This window comes from Cryptomeria japonica, chromosome 3 (assembly GCF_030272615.1).
Source record: "Cryptomeria japonica chromosome 3, Sugi_1.0, whole genome shotgun sequence".
Classification (NCBI taxonomy): Eukaryota; Viridiplantae; Streptophyta; class Pinopsida; order Cupressales; family Cupressaceae; genus Cryptomeria; species Cryptomeria japonica.
This window is the reverse complement of record NC_081407.1, coordinates 254,271,728-254,289,525: the sequence shown is the minus strand read 5'-3', so window position 1 is coordinate 254,289,525 and position 17,798 is coordinate 254,271,728. Positions and strand designations below refer to the sequence as shown.

Here is a 17,798-nt window from a genome sequence, read left to right as displayed (position 1 = left end):
TTTACAGCCACACAAATTTCTTTGTCTCTATATGAAATTTGTAGAATGAAACATAATTTAAAATTTATAATCCTATTCAAATCTTAAACTCGTCTTCTTATTTCTCTCATTTCTCTATAGTACACTCCCCCTTGTGCAGCACCTCTCTCTCTATCTTCTATTTTAGTGTTATCCTCTTTTAAAATGTTCTTGAATTTTATTTTCCCACCCTTTTGTGCACTCTCACATGCATGTAAATATGTATTGATATAAAATTATCTATTGGTTTTTGCATTCTACATGTTAGAGAAAATACTACCATCTTCCAACCTAGTATTTTTCTTGGATCACTCTCTCCTTTCACAATCTACTTCAATCTGCTATTTTTTTATACTCAATGTTGACGTTTCCTCTACTATTAGCACAACCTTGTTAATTCTCTTTCTTTTTGTATTGTTTGATGTGAGAATCTCTCTTCTTCTCGATATAAAACTCCTCTTATGGTAGATTTTTCTATCTTCTTAAGTTGCACATTCTTCACTCTCTTAAGAACTATCCCTCCATTTTAAAATCTATTATTTTCCTTTGCTAAGTGGTTCCCTTATCTTTTCAATTCTTCCCTTGACTCTTCAACTTCACAGTCTAATTTTTTCATTTCTTTTTCTATTTCCTTTTCTCTTTTTAAAATAAAATGGTTTTTCATTTGCCTTTTCCAAATCCACTGAAGTCTTAACATTGTGAAGTCCAAATAGACTTCACTTGGTGGCTATTGTAGGATGCATAATTTCCAAAACTATCCTTCTTCTCTCTATTGAACCATACCATGCATCTAATTAGGCTGCTCCTACATAAAAGATTGAGTCGTTAATTGTAGACTTGTCCTCGATTTCCTTGAAGATTGTTTATTTAATTCTGAAATAAAATTTAATTTACTACAGGTTGAATGACCTCAAAAAATTGTAGATGGATAGATTTTCAAATGAGAGAGGGAGTTGTATTAATATCCAACTTAAACCATTTTAGGTTTAATTTTTGGTTAAGGGTGATGTTTGAGAGAATTTTATTCCTACTCACAAATTTAAACTTTATAATTTTGAGTTTGGGGCCAAAAATGATTGGACAAGAGTCCTGGGAAGCCTAATCTATGAGGATAGGGGTGCTAGGTGCCCTATCCCTAGCATTCTAGGTTAGAAAAAGTTCATTGAGCAGGGGATTTAACTAGAGCTTCGAGAAATGGTTCGTAAATTAAATATAATTAAACATGAATTATGAACATGAGGCACAATTACTAATGTGAGTCCAAAGTGACTATGAATTTTTAAAGTTACACAATTTAATACGATTAATTTAGCCCCCACTTTATCAAAAATATGAACTTACGCTCATACTATTGGTAAAGTATAGAGATTCAAATAGATACTTTCATCAAGAAATTAAAGAGACAAGACAACACCACACATCATAAGGTTGTAGCCCCCAAGACTTAGGATATTAGCAATCTAAAATATCAAGATAAAATAGAGAAGCATGATCAACATAGGTAACACACACTTGGAGCATACAAAAAATGAAAGGCTATAGAATCTAGGGCTAGTATGAACTGTGGGAACTTATAGGAGTCATAAAACACAAGCCATGATCTCCAAGGCTAGTAAGAATCCTTAAATACATACTAGGATTCATGTTAGAAAGGGAGTCACATAGGTATAGAAAGTTGGGTTATGCTAGGTGATTTATGCAAAGGTGAAGGTCTCACAAAGTTCTAGCAAGTTGCATTGTGCTAGGTGAGCTTCACATTGATGAATATTATAAAGCAAAACTGTTTCATTTGTTTGGTAATATAAATATGATATTGCAAGATGGGTGTTGCCTTGACACAAGCAATTTTTTTATATGGATCTACAAAATGGTTGTTGTTGTGGTGCTAATAAAATCATAATGTGTGAGCAAAGTGAACAGACCACTTGCATAGTGTGTTTGAAAGTGAAATGCATAGTGTATTGTATACCCCCACATTAAAGTGATTGTATATACCGACTAGGAGTAGTTATTTTAAGGTATCATACTTCTAGATACAAGCACATCACAATAGTGAAATATCCCCTAACATAGGAAACCAAAAAGGTGACATTCATAAAATAAGATAAGACCACATAAGGGATCCACGATCTAGGATTAGTTTATACATTAGATAAATCATGTATATCAATATGATGATTTGAAGTGATCTCATCTCAAAAAAGCTTCTATACTTTGTGTCGTCCCCAAAAGATAACTTAAAATCATAGTTATGACATAAAAACATTTATGGCACACAACAAAACCATACACATAAACATACCTAGAAACTAGAAGCAGGCACCAGACACAACAAACAAAGAAAGAAATGGAAAACACTGCCCTACCCAAAACATGAGCCAATCGCTTACTAAGTGGGAGACAACTCCAACTTCCTTTCCAAATAAATATCTTTTCCTTTTTCTTGTAAGTAGCTAGAAACATTGATACTCCTCCTTACCAAAATGAATCATTTAAAGAAGTGAATAACTTGACCAAGATGAGGTGGTAGGAGGTTAGGGTGTAGGTATTTCATTTTCTAAGTATAGGGTGATTTCTTGGTTCTTTTAAAAGAGCTATGAAATTTTATTTTTTTTAATTCGTTGCCGATATCTTGGCTTAGCATAATAACACTATTATTTCCATCAGTCATGGGCATTTTCACATAAAATGCATCGAACAAGAAAGGAAGCGATTAATGACACTGACATTTTAGTTAATTATTAGTAGCAATCTGTCGAGGATAGACACGTCATTCATGGCATGGCAATTTGCAGGAGGATATATATATATATATATAAATATATATATGAAAGATGTAAATGCTGGATTATTAGTTCCTGCCTTTTGGGGAACTATTGTCGAGGGCATTCATTATCTTTCCAATAGTTCCTATTATCTCCTGCCAATCACATTACAGATATAACTGCAGTTTCCCATTTTTGCAATGTTTAAGTTGTTTGATTTAAACAATTTTTAACAGAAATGCATAAATGAATGAATTCTACGGTTTCTCATTGGATTAAATTTTTGGAGCGATAAACTTGCCTTCACATGGAACAAGGCGGGCTTCGAGGGCTGGAGTGTTTGGCATTTTGTAGATGGCCGAGATAGAGACAGTGCAGAGCCCAATGCAAGAGAACTGTAAAGTAGGGCCGTCGAAAAGACTAAAATTTAGAAAACATAATTTCTGCTGATCTGATTGGATTGAATTCGGTGCTAACAGATTGTCAGAAAAAAGATTAGCGGTCTTTTTTACCAAAATCTTTTTTGGCTGCATTTTATTGGCACGACAGATGGTTTTTCGATGTGTTTATGGATACCAAGAACAAAGAATGCACGACTCCACATGTGTTTCGCAGTGTGTTGCAGAAGCACATCCTGCAAGGTCTCTGGTAGCGAGTTGCTGCGGATGACAGAAAAAAAGAAATTAATGATTTCTAAAGTTAGCGATTAGGGTTTTAAAAAGTTTGTTAACTGGCTTCTTCTCCGGAAGTCGCCAATTTGAAATCCGCCTTCCTGCTGTATGCAGGCTTCAACGAGGATTTTGGCTGTTTTGTCTGTGCAGATAAAATTTTCGGCGGGATTTCAACAATGGTGCGACATTGGAATCCTGGAGATGTTATTCCGGTGTTCCATCAGATTGAGACCATTGCAAATCCTAAGGGTTTGTGTGTCATTTCTCATGCGCCTAACTCTGTCAATGTTTTCACATTTTACCAGCGCACAGAGGGTGGAATTTGGCCTTACCCTTACCCGGTGCATATTCTTGTAAGTTTCTTTAGCCAATTATCTTTTTTTCAAATCTACGTAGACCAAAGATTAGAGGTAGTCTGGCTTCTTTGTTGAGGCTACTACATTTGAGTTGGGTGATTTTGAATCGACAGTGAGCTCTCCAATACAAAGATGTCATACGCTGGGCCATAGATCATCTTCTCTAGGGTACTGCTCACCATATATGTTCAGGTACAAAATGTCAATGCTTATCTGTCATGACGACGTATCTCTATCTCTTGGGTTTATATGTTATTGAGGCTTGAATAAAATTCTGCAGGTTGTCCTAACAATGACCACAAATGCTGGGAGCGGCCAGAGGATATTTACAGTACCAGAACTGCTTGTAAAATTGATAGCCAAAACCCTAGCTCAGATGTTGTTGCCGAAATAGCTACAGCACTTGCAGTTGCATCCCTAGTGTTTCACAAAACAAACTTTTCCTACTCCAAGAGACTCATTTATGCTTCCATGACGGTAAATTTTTTACAACAACTTGAATGCTCTAATAAATTATGTTTCTTGTTCAATAGCTCATAAAAATCTCTTTTAGGTATTTGATTTTGATGATAAACATACCTTACATCAACTCTCTTAAGTCCGTAGTATGTTCATTCTATTGCTCTTATCCTGGGTACCAGGTAAAGAAACTAAATGTGGTTTGCTTTCAAACTATATTGCAGTAAAATGTCAGAATTGAATTGATTTTGTTGGGTGATGTTTTAGGATGAACTACTATTAAAAAAAGTACCCAGACTTCTGGATATGTGCAGAGGATTTTAGAGGGTATTTATGATTCTCGTTGCAGTAGGATCTATGCAATGACAACTCTCACTGTGAGTTGTAGATCTAGGAGTAATGACCTTCCATGGCTGCTCATCTGTAGCTTGAAATCACCATGGCTTTCTTTGGTTTCAAGTGTTTTTATGGTGTTTGGCTATTGGATTATTGGGTCTTATAAGAGTTCAGTGTACCTCCAGCATGTCTTCTAATAATGGAAGAAGAAGCATGGCAGAAAATTTCATTGAAAATGATGAAAAGTATGTCAATTCTAGTGTCATTGAAGCAGGTTGGTTTCTCTTTTATTGAATCCAATTTTCGAATTGTTTGATTATTTTTTATGCTGAATATTATTTGAAATTGTAGATTATTTTTTGTTCACTTCTTTTGTTTTTGAAAACAAAATTTTGGAAAAAGTTATTTTTTGTTCACTTTCGCCTACAAATCGTTCCTTATTTACTTACATAACTCATATTCACATAGTAAATTCGTGTTTATAATTTCTGGTTGGGAGGTCCAAGCTGGAATGTAATGCTTGGAAGGCGAGATTCGAGGACTGCTAGTCTGAGTGGAGCAAACAGCAACCTTCCAGGCCCCAGTTCGAGCCTTACTTCTCTCATCTCAGCATTCCGAGCACAAGGACTGTCTGCGAAAGATATGATCGCCCTCTCAGGTAACCAACTTTACTACCGTCTAATTTCATTCAGAAGGAAGCCGTAATATTTGGTTAATTGAAGAATCTTACTTTAGATCAATGTCTACCTGTAGGAGCTCATACCATCGGTCAATCCCGTTGCCAGTTCTTTAGAAGTCGGATCTACAATGAATCCAACATAGACAAGGCATTTGCAGCTTCTTTGCAGAAAACTTGTCCCTTCAACGGTGCTGGTGACAGTAACCTCGCACCCTTAGACTCCACGACAGCTAATGGTTTCGACAATAACTATTACAAAAATTTGAGATCTCAGAAAGGCGTTTTCCACTCCGACCAGGAATTATTTAATGGAGGATCTGCTGATGCTCAGGCGACAACATACAGCACCAGTCAACAAGCCTTTTTCACAGATTTTGCCGCTGCAATGGTGAGGATGGGAAACATCAAACCTCTTACTGGAACGCAGGGAGAGATTCGAAAGAACTGCAGAAGAATCAATTAATGTTTAATGCTTCTCACGTCATCTGTATTTGTACTGCGGCTTTGAATGAAAGGGACATTTCATCATATTTGATCATATTTAGTGAATCCGACAAATTGTTATACTCCAGGTTGTATTTTCGAAGTGGAAATATGGGAGCTATTTCATATCCGTGTTTATATAAATTATTTTTCATTTTGTGAGAAAGACTCTTTCCATAATCATATGCGGTATCTTTGTGATCTAAATAATTCGGCTGTTTTGATTTTAAAATGATCTTATTACTAGCATATATATTTAAAAGATCCATTGAAAGAATTATTGGTGATTGTGATCTTGTGATATGTCGTGCTCTTGTGATCTAAATAATTCCGCATTTGCATTTTGTACATTGGATTGCCCTGTTTCAACAATGATCTTATCACTAGCATATATATTTAAAAGATCTTTTGAAAGAACTATTGGTAATTGTGACCCTTTGTCATATGTCGCGCCCTTGTGATCTAAATAATCCCACATTTGCAGCATGTTCATACATGGGATTGCCCTGGTCTAAAAATGATATTATCACTACCATATATATTTAATAGATCTATAGAAAGAGCTATTGGTGATTGTGACCCCTTGTCAATGATTATTTCGTAATGTATACTTCTTTCAAAAGGGAAGAGCTTTTAAGATTCTAACCATTAATGAGAAAGATAACTGTTATTTGAACATTGAATAGTCTTCAATGACAATTTTATATTTTCTGCATTATAAATATAATTCATTAAATATTATTTGATCTTCTACACTATTAAAAAAATAAAAAATAAATAATTATTAATTTTAGTTGATCAAAAAAATTGTTAATATCTATTTAAACACTACTACAAAAGAAAGTAATTCTTTTATGAGGAAGCTTTGGCAAAAGTACCACTAGCTGAGGATTCACCATCATTTTAATTTAATAAATAGAGAAGTAGGTAGAGTACAAGCCAAAGCTAGAAATATATCAACAAAAGTGATAGGCTAAGAAACTACAAACCACATGGCCATTCTAGGCCCAACATATGTCTTCCACCAGTCAAAACAAAGGAATTTTTTGCATGCTAGAAGCTTTGTTACCAGAAACATAACAAGGCAATGATGTTTCATGTTTCAACAATGAAAACGGATTTTCCATTGTTGATGACCATTTTGAACCTATCCTAAACCTTTCCAAGCCATTGCCAAGCCATTGTAGAAGCATTCAAATAGACGCACTTACACTTTCAGTATTATTTTTGAACTTTTAGACTTTTCTTACCTACCAATTGATTTGTTAGAAATAAAGGGAGTTAAAGTATTAGTTTGTTATTGATTAAATTCAAATTAAATAGTCATCTTGCTCACCATCCTTAGTTTAAAGAGATGTTCAATTAGTTTTACAGTTACTTTTTAACTATTAACTTTTAATGATTACATATTTATTTACTTGCAAATACTTTAAAAAATAGTTTTTCTCTTTTAGAAAAATTAAATTATTTAAATATATTTTCACCTTGCCAGATAAATATATGAGTTATATGCACTTTTATTTAATTGATGTGATGTGTGTGTGTTTCTTATGCTCAACCTTTAACTATCCCGTTTCTTATCACAATATCATTGTCGTTGTGGTTTCCATTTCTTGCTTCTAGTAACAAGGACTAGAGGAGAAGAAAGAAACATAGAGGAATCAGCCACAATATTATACAATTTTCTCAAACAACTACTTATATCAAATTGTATCCTTTTCTTTTAGTTAAGACCATTGCTCAAGAAGAACCATATGCCAAGTAAAAAGGGTGAACCAGAATGATTTCAAAAAATCATGAATCCAAAGGCAAGCCTCTTGAGCTCAAAAAAATAACAAAAAAAGATCCTCGAATGATTCCATATGTCTCCAAAATGGACAAGGAGGAGTAGCAATAGACATATGAGAAAGATGACTACCTGAAAGGAGGTATTGATATAAAATTCACTAAGTAAGATAATTTATGCATCGCATATACATACAAATGGCATTAGAATTTATGCTCCATGTCACAACAAAGGACTAAAGTGGTTCTTAAAGATTAAGTTGATCCACTATAATATTATTGGGGGATACTCATTGATATCCATTAAAAGATTTGAATTAATGAAAATGGATTTTTATGTGGTATTTCGAATCCATCAACCAAGGTTTAAGAGGCTTAAACCCCACATTGTGAAGCATCTACATGATATGCAGAAAATAAAAAATATACTTATATTTATCAAGGTAACCAACTTGAATGTAAGTTAAAATTTAGGTTTGGAAATGAAGGTTATGATGGATTTGTGAATAAAATTAGGTAACACCCATGCACCTCTCTTATAGAAGATATTGCATGCATCTAATAAATTTTTTAGTCTCTGGACCAAAGAATCAATGATTACCAAATAGATTGCCAGGTAAAAACACAAAGCAGTATCACGTTTTAGGGCAACTTATCAATACAAGTGAATTTAATTAATTGTACCTATAAAAATAATTTTAGTCAAACTTATGGTCTATATAGATTCGTCGTAGCTAATTTATATATGTGCCACAACTTCTTCAATTGGAAGTGTCTACTAAATGTATATTTTACACCACTTTGGGTCAAATTACAAACTATTTTTTATTTTTGAAAAACTTGATGTTTCAACAACTCCTTCTCTTCTAAATATATATATATATATTTAAATGTAAAAAAACCCTTTTATAGATCTATAAATAAATTTTTCAAAATACATATCTTATCAATATATTAATTAGTTTTTATATTTTATATTTTATTTTTATTGAAAGTAGGTCTTGATGCAAAATATAAGTTTGATTATCTTGTCAAGGAAAAATACTAAACTTCAAAAAAAAAATGATGTTGTAGAGAAAAGAATTTCTATCAAGATGATGTAACTCCTTTCTAATTTGGATAAATAATTAATAGTAAATGTGGCACCAAAAGGAAAGAGTTATATTTCAATATATGCCACTTTTCAGATTTATTGAAAAATATATATTTATAAAAAATAGTAAAAAATACATCCATGCACTAAAATTTAAATTTATCAATATAGAAAAAAAAGACAAAATTTACTATATATAGTGTGACAACTTGTATAATTTCAATTTCAATATTTTATCAGCAACTAAATTATAGTGTTTACTTAAAAAAACTATATTCAAATAATTTAATTTTTTTTTTTAATAACAAAAATAAAATATATATCTATTAGTTTAGATCATTTCAAAATACAAAATATATATTTCACTTTCTATTGATTCAATGTAAAAAGTTGAATCAACATTGACCATTTCCTTTATAAAAGTGTGACACGATTTTGTAGTTTTATCCTGCTACATTATAAAGATTCAATTGAAAAATTCATTATCTATCCACTAATTCTAGGTCTTAATATATAACAATTTTTGTAAGTAATATTGATATTAAAGAATACCAAAATTAAGTATCTTTAAGACCACCAAACTTATTGGGAATTTAGAGCTAAGTCAATACATAGCTATAATTTATTAATCTTCATTCCTTCCTAGGGATTTGATGATTCATTTGACCCAAAAGGTAATGATTCATTTAACCCAAAAGGTAATTTTTTGTTTTTGAATGGAAAATAGTTCTAAATTTCTCAAGAATATTAAGTAACAAAAATCATAGGGTTCGTTATGGGAACAATGACTTCATTATTAACCTAATGAAAAATTCATAAGGATCATTCCAAGCCTATACTAAATGAATTAAACGGTATGCAAAGGAAGAAGTAGTACATTCACATTTTTTATTATTATTATATGTTAGTTTTCAGTAGGGCTCCAACCTTGGAAAAAGTGAAACTACAAAGCTATGGATGAACTACATGGAGATAACATAAAATTTTATCTATTTTTAAATAAAAATGATAGCAATCACTAAGACTAAACAAATCACAAGAATTTGAAAGTATGGATGAAAGGAAGAGAAAGATAAATAGAATTCAAAACATAGAGAAATCTCAATAATTTTACCAATCATTGAATATAAAGTGGTAAACATTAAAAATGATGGAACTCAAAAATTAAAATTAATTAAAAAGTCATAGTTGTAAAAGAAACTATGTAGGTGGTAGGCATATTATAGGAATATACAAATGTTCTCCTCAAAAAAATTATATATAAAATCTATCAAAGAGATATTATTGAATAGTTTGTTGCAATGATTGATGTTTCTTGCATCAAGAGCTTTTATACCACTATGAACCCCATGCCTTATTATATCTTTTCTAGTGTTCTATGTATTTACACAAGTGTCCTTAGCAATTAGGTTACACTACCATTTTCATTTTGCTTATATTTCCAACCCATGTGTTTATATGCCTTTTTTATATTTAATTGTTGTTTCCATTAGTTTTCTTCCATTCATTCATTCTTTTCTTAGGGTATATCAATCTCTCATTGTGTAGTTATTTTGATCATTATATATTTTATTTATAGAATTGACATTTTATATTTTACATCAAAGTTTGTATTATATTTTTTTATTTTGTTTGTTTTAAATTTTATATTCTTTTTTTTTAAAAATAATTATCAATTATAAAAATTAATTTTTTGAATATGATACTATATTTTATATTTGACATTGAATATTAAATTATATATTTTTCATTAGATAATTTATTTATACTTTTTACATTTTACATTAATATTATGTTTATTATTTTAAAATTTAACTCTACATTTTAAATTGAATTGAATATTTTATATTTTATATTAAATTATATATTTTAAGTTAAATCTATATTTTATGTTTCATATTTTATTAATGAATAGGAAAACATATAGAAATCAAATAATAGAAAATAAATGTTATTTAACATTTTTATCGATTTTGAAATATTTAGGAAAGATATATTTTAATATATTATTAATTTTTTAAATAAAAATAATAAACACTAAAAAATTTCAAATTCAATTTGAGGTTGGAATCATCCGATGGATCTGGCTTACAGACAATTTGGTACATCTATAGAAACTAATCTCGCGGGAAACTCGCCCCTTGAATCCCAATTGAGAAATAAGTAAACCCAAAATAAAACAGACTGGATACTAGTCACGGGCTTACTAAAGGATAATATAGATCTACGGATGAAACACAGGCATAACCAACATTCATGCACTGGTACAAATATTTATGAAGGGAAATTGGTGGACGAAACCAAAATGAAAATTTGCACGCTAGCCCATACAAGGCAACACACTAGTCAAAACTGGACATGTGCTCTTTAAGCCCAGCCACTGGTGGTGGAATAAATAAAAGCAATGATACACCAATATCCAAAAAAATCCTACGGATAGCTCTAATCCGCGGATGAGCACTCAGAGATTCTATTTGAAAGATAGACCTGTACTGAGAAACGCACTAGTGGGAGTTGGAAGCCAGCTAATAATACAAGAAACTAAATATTCCAATTATATTTCTCCTATTTTGCAAAGAAATATACGGTGTAGTCATCGTTAAAGTCGCCTTGCTATGTGCTATTTCATATTTTTCGCATGTCATGAAGACGCGTACGCCCACTTAGTCTCGGTGCCACGCTCTATTGCTATCGCACGTCATAGAAACGCGTACGCCAACTTGACATTTCCAAAAATCACTTGAACACAAAAACCAATTTAATCACGATGCAACACTATATAATCAGGCAATCAAGTGTTCATTCGACACTGAAAGCAGCCATGGCCTCCTCGACATGGACAGTAAAGAAGACGTGGATATCACTATCCTTTATAGCCTCAATGTTGTGCTGGAGCGCGGTGTATGCTCAGCTTACTCCAAACTTTTACAGCAAGACTTGTCCGCAGGCATTGCCTATAGTCAAAGCAGCAATAAAGCAAGCGCTGGAAAAAGAAGTCAGAATGGGAGCTTCTCTTCTCCGCCTTCACTTCCACGACTGTTTTGTTAATGTAGTACCTTCTTTCAGCTCTTGTTTACCCCATTCTTCATTCCTCTTCTCTTGTACATTACAATTATATTAACATGGTGTTCATTCTGGGTTTGGATGGGGCTTTCAGGGATGCGATGGATCTATTCTCTTGGACGACACCGCGACTTTCAAAGGAGAGAAGAATGCTGGAGCCAATGCCAATTCGGCCAGGGGATTCGAGGTGATAGATAATATCAAGACCCAAATTGAGAAGGTTTGCAGTGGAGTTGTATCCTGCGCTGATATTTTGGCAGTGGCCATTCGCGACTCTGTTGTCCGCGTAATTATTCGCCACTTTTGCCTACAAATCGTTCCCTATTTACTTATATAACTCATACTGACATAGTAAATTTGTGTTTATAATTTCTAGTTGGGAGGTCCAAGCTGGACTGTAATGCTTGGAAGGCGAGATTCGAGGGCTGCTAGTCTGACTGGTGCAAACAGCAACCTCCCGGGCCCCAGTTCGAGCCTTACTTCTCTCATTTCAGCATTCCGAGCACAAGGACTGTCTGCAAAGGATATGATCGCTCTTTCAGGTAACCTACTTACTACCGTCTATTTTCGTTCAGAATGAAGCCGTACTGATTGGTTAATTTGGTTAATTGAAGAATCTTAACTTAGATTAATGTGTACCTGTAGGAGCTCATACCATCGGTCAATCGCGATGTCAGTTCTTTAGAAATCGGATCTATAATGAATCCAACATAGACAAGGAATTTGCAGCTTCTTTGCAAAAAAATTGTCCCTTCAACGGTGCTGGTGACAGTAACCTCGTACCCTTAGACTCCACGACGGATAATGGTTTCGACAATAACAACTACAAAAATTTGAGATCTCAGAAAGGCGTTTTCCACTCCGACCAGGAATTATTTAATGGTGGATCTGGTGATGCTCAGGTGACAACATACAGCATCAATCAACAAGCCTTTTTAACAGATTTTTCCGCTGCGATGGTGAGGATGGGAAACATCAAGCCTCTTACTGGAACACAAGGAGAGATTCGAAAGAACTGCAGAAGAATCAATTGATGTTTAATGCTTCTCACGTCATTTGTATTTGTACTAAATCTTTGAATGAAAAAAGCATTTTATTAAGAGCAAATTTCATATTTGGTGAATCGGAGAAATTGTTCTACTCCAGGTTGTATTTTCGAAGTGGATATATTGGAGCTATTTCATATGCGTGCTTAGAGTAAGGTTTCAGGTAGGGGTAAAATTGAAGTGGGTGTTTGAAGATACTATTTTTTAATATTTTAAAGTTGACAATCTCATGATTTAGTAGTGCAGTTTAGCTTAAAGTTTTAAGTCTCAGAATTTAGGGAAGGTGGCGATCTTATGAAGAACGTTGCAAATAAAAAATTAATAAATAAACATCATTTTCTTTTTATTTTATTTTTTCTGATTAAAATCTTAAATTATAGTTAATTGACAAGTGAAAAAGATTCTTACACTATTGGAGCAATTTATGGCTAATTGACGAGTGGCAAAAAAAATTCTGACCCGGTGGGGCAATTTGTAGCCCCACACTAACATCATGTTCCCATGCGGCTGCTTAACTCTATTTTCTCTATTTTCTACTTAAATTTAAGTAGTTAAGTGTTCTCATGCAACTTAAAAATTGTCAAAAAAGGGATAATTGAGAATCTTTCCCTATTTTGGTGGAGTAGCTATTGTTTAGGAATTAGAAATAAGCTATGGAACAAAAGGGGGGGCTGGAAATAAGCAGTAGCTGCTTATTAACAAAAATGCCACATGGCTCCACAATTTTCTTTCCCTCTTTCTTTAAAGATTTTATTTCTTTTTTTTTTTTGAAATTTTAAGTGCACAAATTAGTATTAATGCTATTAATATAAATTTAAGATGTTTTGCTTAAAAATAAGCAGCAAAGATAAATCTTCATGGGGTCAGCTGCTTCACAAATAATCCCTAGCCCAAATAAGCTAAGCAGACACATGGGAACATGCCCTAATTGCACCCTCTGAAATATAGTCCTAAAAAGTAGGGGCTACTATTTTTAAGAAAAGATTCTAAATGATCCTATAGCATAATTTCTTTTGATTCATGGGACCTCTTGTTCTGTGAAAATAGATCCCAAAGCCTCTACATAGGACCTTAACCTTATATTTAAAACTTAAATAGAAGTTTTTAAATTTTGTTACAAAAAAAATACCCTCATCACATGCGTCACACTTTTTATAATTCGGCAATTACATCTTTCGAAAACATATATATATATATATATATATAAAACTTCCCGTAAATTGCCATGCCTTGAATGGCATGTCTATCCTTGATAGATTGTTACCAATAATTACCTAAAATGTTAGTGTCATTTACCACTTCCTTTTTGATTCGGTGTATTTTATGTGAAAATGCCCATGACCGGTTGAAATACTAGTGTTATTATGTTTACCCAAGTTATTACCAACGCAAAAAGAAACAACTTAATTTCAAACCTCTTTTCAAAGAGGATGAAAGTGAAGTGAATCAAGTAGAAGTAAAATAAATAATTTTTGGCTATGAATATTATTGGCATTTGTGCTTTAACAAAATAGTTTGGGTGGATAGGAAAAGAAGCCTATCATAAGGCGTAAGCAATATTGGCTCCCTTATCCTCAATGCCTAAGTTTTGATTGACAATAACAAACTTTAGCAATTAAAAAGGTTACTATTCTCTCCTTTGGAATGGAGAAAATAAAAAATAAACACACAAAATTGCTTCATAAAGTAGATAAAACTCTATATTTATTCAAATTTGAGATAAAAAAACATATGGATCATGAGATCAAGGATCAACTAACCTTAGAGATCAGAGACAAAGAAAACATTACAATTCTACCTCAAAAAATAAAGGTCTTTGGTGCATGAATTCTAGTAAATAGTATTAAGACAAACATTCAAATTCATGCAGAAGTACAATTAGCTTACCTATGCAAATTATATTTTTAGAAAAGCATATCCTTGACTAAAATTCTACCCATGCAAGTGGGAGAAATTAATATTCCAGCTTTATATTTGGAACAGTTATTTTTATCTCCATATGTGACTACGCAAGTAGTTCTCCTCGTGCAACTACTCATACAAAGCATTGGAAAAATTACGATGCCAACATTCTACCCCTTAATTTTAAACACTTTTATCACAAAAAATATTATATCTTCATCTCATTTTAATAGGTTTAACTCCTACCATGGGGTAGCATGAAGTGATCTCCTTTTGGATTGGAAACAAGTGCCTTTCAACTCCTAAAAGCTTTTTTTGAGACTATTTGACTTCCAAGGCTTCACCTTTTTCATTGTCGGCTTCAAACTTGGCATATTATGTTAGATCTCTTTGACCTAATCTATTTTTTCAAGGGTTGGGTTCACCTTGTTTAGGAGGTGGCTTCTGCATTGATAATATGATAAACTTTGTTGACTGAAAAAACATTACCTATGCAGCTTGGACAAGTTCTCATACCAAAAACAATATCACATAAATGACTTGTGATCTTCGTGGATCTCCTCTAGTAGCTTCCTATGGATTGCTTTTTATTATAAAAAACAATAATTTTCAAGATGCAAATCATCATTGTTTAATCTACAATCTTCCTACGACTTCAAACATGGCAACAAAGTTTCTTTTTCAAAATGATAATCTTCTCATCTCATCGAACTTCTTTCTTACTAGTCCTGATCTCCTTGGATCTTTCTACAACTTCGGTGATTTAACACACATATTTTGCCAAGCATGGCTCTGATACCAAATGAAGGATTTAAATAGATTTGATACCAATCAAAGGAAGAATAAATAAACACATGAAATTTATTCAAAAAGAAAAAAAAATTCTATTCATTCAAATTTAAGATTACAAACATCTTGATCTCAAGATCAAGGTTCAACTAACCAGAGAGTTTAGAGACAAAGAAAAAATTACAATTTCAAATCAATAAATAGAGGCCTTTGGCACGTGAATTCCAACTAAAAATAGAAAAATAAATATGCATATTCATGCACAACTATATGGTGCAGGAGCACCTATGGAGGAAAGGTGCACTAGGGTCACTAATAGGCCCTCATGGAGATTCAAGTGGAAATGAAGTCTAAAATGCCTTTAAGGTCTTACAAAAGTGTAATCATGGCTAATCGAGCCAATAAATGCAATGAAATGTAATAGAAAGATCAAAAAGTGAAAAATTGTCAAAATTGGCAATTAGGCCTAGGAAGGGCTAAAATTGGGTTTTGAAGGGTAGAATAGGTTTGTGAGGAAGAAAATCATGTAATAATGTTTAAAAAGGTCATTTAGGGACCATTCGGGTTGGGGTAGGCTGATTAGTTTCCGAAGTATCAAGTTGACAAACGAAATTGTCAATCTTGACAACTTTTGACAATTTTTGAGCAACTTTTGTTGCAACTTTGCAAAAAAAGGGTAGTTATGGGTAGTTACAAGATTAGTTTTGGACTTTGAGGCCCAAATACATTATAAAAGGGTGATAACCAATGCAAACATGGGCAATGTACGTGAGTTTGGAAGTTTGATCAATAAAACTTGTATTTTCTGCACTTTTCCTACCATTTTCACGGTGACAATCAGATCCTTATTGATTTTAATGCATTTGATGTTTGTATTTTGAAATATTATTGTTTAGGGGTGATAATAAAATTATCTAGCTTTGTTTTGGAAGTAGTGGCATTTTATTTGGTATTCATTAGATAAAGATATCAAAATTTTAGTGAAATTTGCCAGAACCTTGGCATAGGGTATCTAGTGACCTTACAAATGTAATATCTTTCATTTTAAAGATTAAAAAAACATCCTTTTGGGTAGGGATGAGGCCAAGGATGTATATTACATGTCCAAGGTGTGTGCAGGGTTCCATGAAGGAGATGGCATGTGTGTGCATGATGGTTTTATGATTGTTGCAGTCACAGTAGGGCAGATTGATTGTCACAGTCAATGACAGAGGCTTTGTTTGATATAAAAATGTATGTTAAGGCAAAGAGGGATTAGAGAACTATTGGAGGGTGTGTTTAATAACTTCCCAAGGTGTTGGTGCAAGAGGAGTGCCCAAAGGAGGGCTTAAACCAGTGGGTTTCCAAAGATAGCAGCAAACTGTCACAATAAGGACAGTGTAAGGTAAAGAAAGCTAATTACCAAGTCAAGTTGATTTTAAGGATGCCTTGGGTTGTGAATAGACCTTAGATTTTTTTGAAGGTTCATTGAGTTTTGGGAGTGGGTGTATACCATTGTTTGGTGACCATCTTGAGGGGTGATTATTGATTGTCAAGTAACCGGTGATAGGATAGTGGTAAGTCTTTTGCCTTGTGGGTCTAAGTTGGAGTTTGGTTGGGTTGTAATACTTTCAAATGCAATGTGAAGAGTCTACCTTGTTTTTGGGGTATGGAGAGGCTGAAGAGTCAAGTGTTGATCCTTGAGTAGGGTCCAAAGGTGTGAGTAGGTCACTAAAACCTTGAGAGTGCATTGTTAGACAATTTATGAGATGATCAATCATGATCAATAGGAGTTGGAATGGAGAGTTTGTAACACCTAGCATGTAGAAGGATCCTTTGGAGTGTCACCTTGAGTGATTGAACCCTTGAGAGTTCTTGAGTAGGAGATCCCTCTGCATCAAATGCTATCAGAGCAAGCAAAAGGTCTGAGATATGTGTGTAGGAATCCTAGATAAGTGAGAAGTTGTTTCTGACAAGGTCAGAAAGAGAGTTGTGTAATTCTTTCATAGAATACTTGGATGGTGGAAGGAAGAAAAAAGGAAGAGAAATAGAGAGAAAGAAGAGAAGAGAGGAAGATGAGAGAAAGAAGAAAGAAGAAGAGATGAAGAGGGTAGATGAAGAAGAGCTGAGTAGATTGAAGAAAGAACTTGGTGAGATTGATGAGAAGTTAAGAAGACTTGCAGAAGAGAGGGAGCAATTGAGAAAGGAAGATGAACTTCATGAAGCACAAATGAAGTTGAGGCTGGAATACCTAGAGACAAAAGTGAAGAGTTGGCACTTGAGGGTGAAAAAGAGGGTAGTTTGGCCCGTTAAGAGGCTAATAGCAGCAAATAGGAAGGCTAATGAGGAAGCCTTGAAGGTGAGTGATGAGTTG

General features: G+C 33.3%; 2 protein-coding genes across 2 annotated transcripts in view; both read left to right on the top strand.

Annotated features, from left to right (window-relative positions):
- Nucleotides 1-5,951, top strand: part of LOC131045654 (peroxidase 52-like) — a 72,855-nt gene extending 66,904 nt beyond the window's left edge. Inside the window, exon 4 of the mRNA XM_059217305.1 lies at nt 5,359-5,951. Coding sequence (XP_059073288.1) covers nt 5,359-5,747 — 389 coding nt within the window. The 3' untranslated portion in view covers nt 5,748-5,951. The remainder of the gene's footprint in view (nt 1-5,358) is intronic.
- A 5,552-nt stretch (nt 5,952-11,503) lies between these two features.
- On the top strand, nt 11,504-12,742 carry LOC131045655 (peroxidase 52-like). The gene is made up of 4 exons (XM_057979262.2): nt 11,504-11,694; nt 11,803-11,994; nt 12,085-12,250; nt 12,354-12,742. The coding sequence occupies exons 1-4, from the start codon at nt 11,527-11,529 to the stop codon at nt 12,740-12,742; spliced, it is 915 nt and encodes a 304-aa protein (XP_057835245.2). The 5' UTR covers nt 11,504-11,526.
- The last annotated feature ends 5,056 nt before the right edge of the window (nt 12,743-17,798 follow it).

Excerpts from the sequence above, each read along its gene's own strand:
- LOC131045655 (XM_057979262.2), top strand. The coding sequence starts at position 11,527 with ATGTTGTGCTGGAGCGCGGTGTATGCTCAGCTTACTCCAAACTTTTAC. Across the intron at positions 11,695-11,802 it reads TCCACGACTGTTTTGTTAAT|GGATGCGATGGATCTATTCT; the intron begins GTAGTACCTTCT and ends TGGGGCTTTCAG. Across the intron at positions 11,995-12,084 it reads TTCGCGACTCTGTTGTCCGC|TTGGGAGGTCCAAGCTGGAC; the intron begins GTAATTATTCGC and ends TATAATTTCTAG.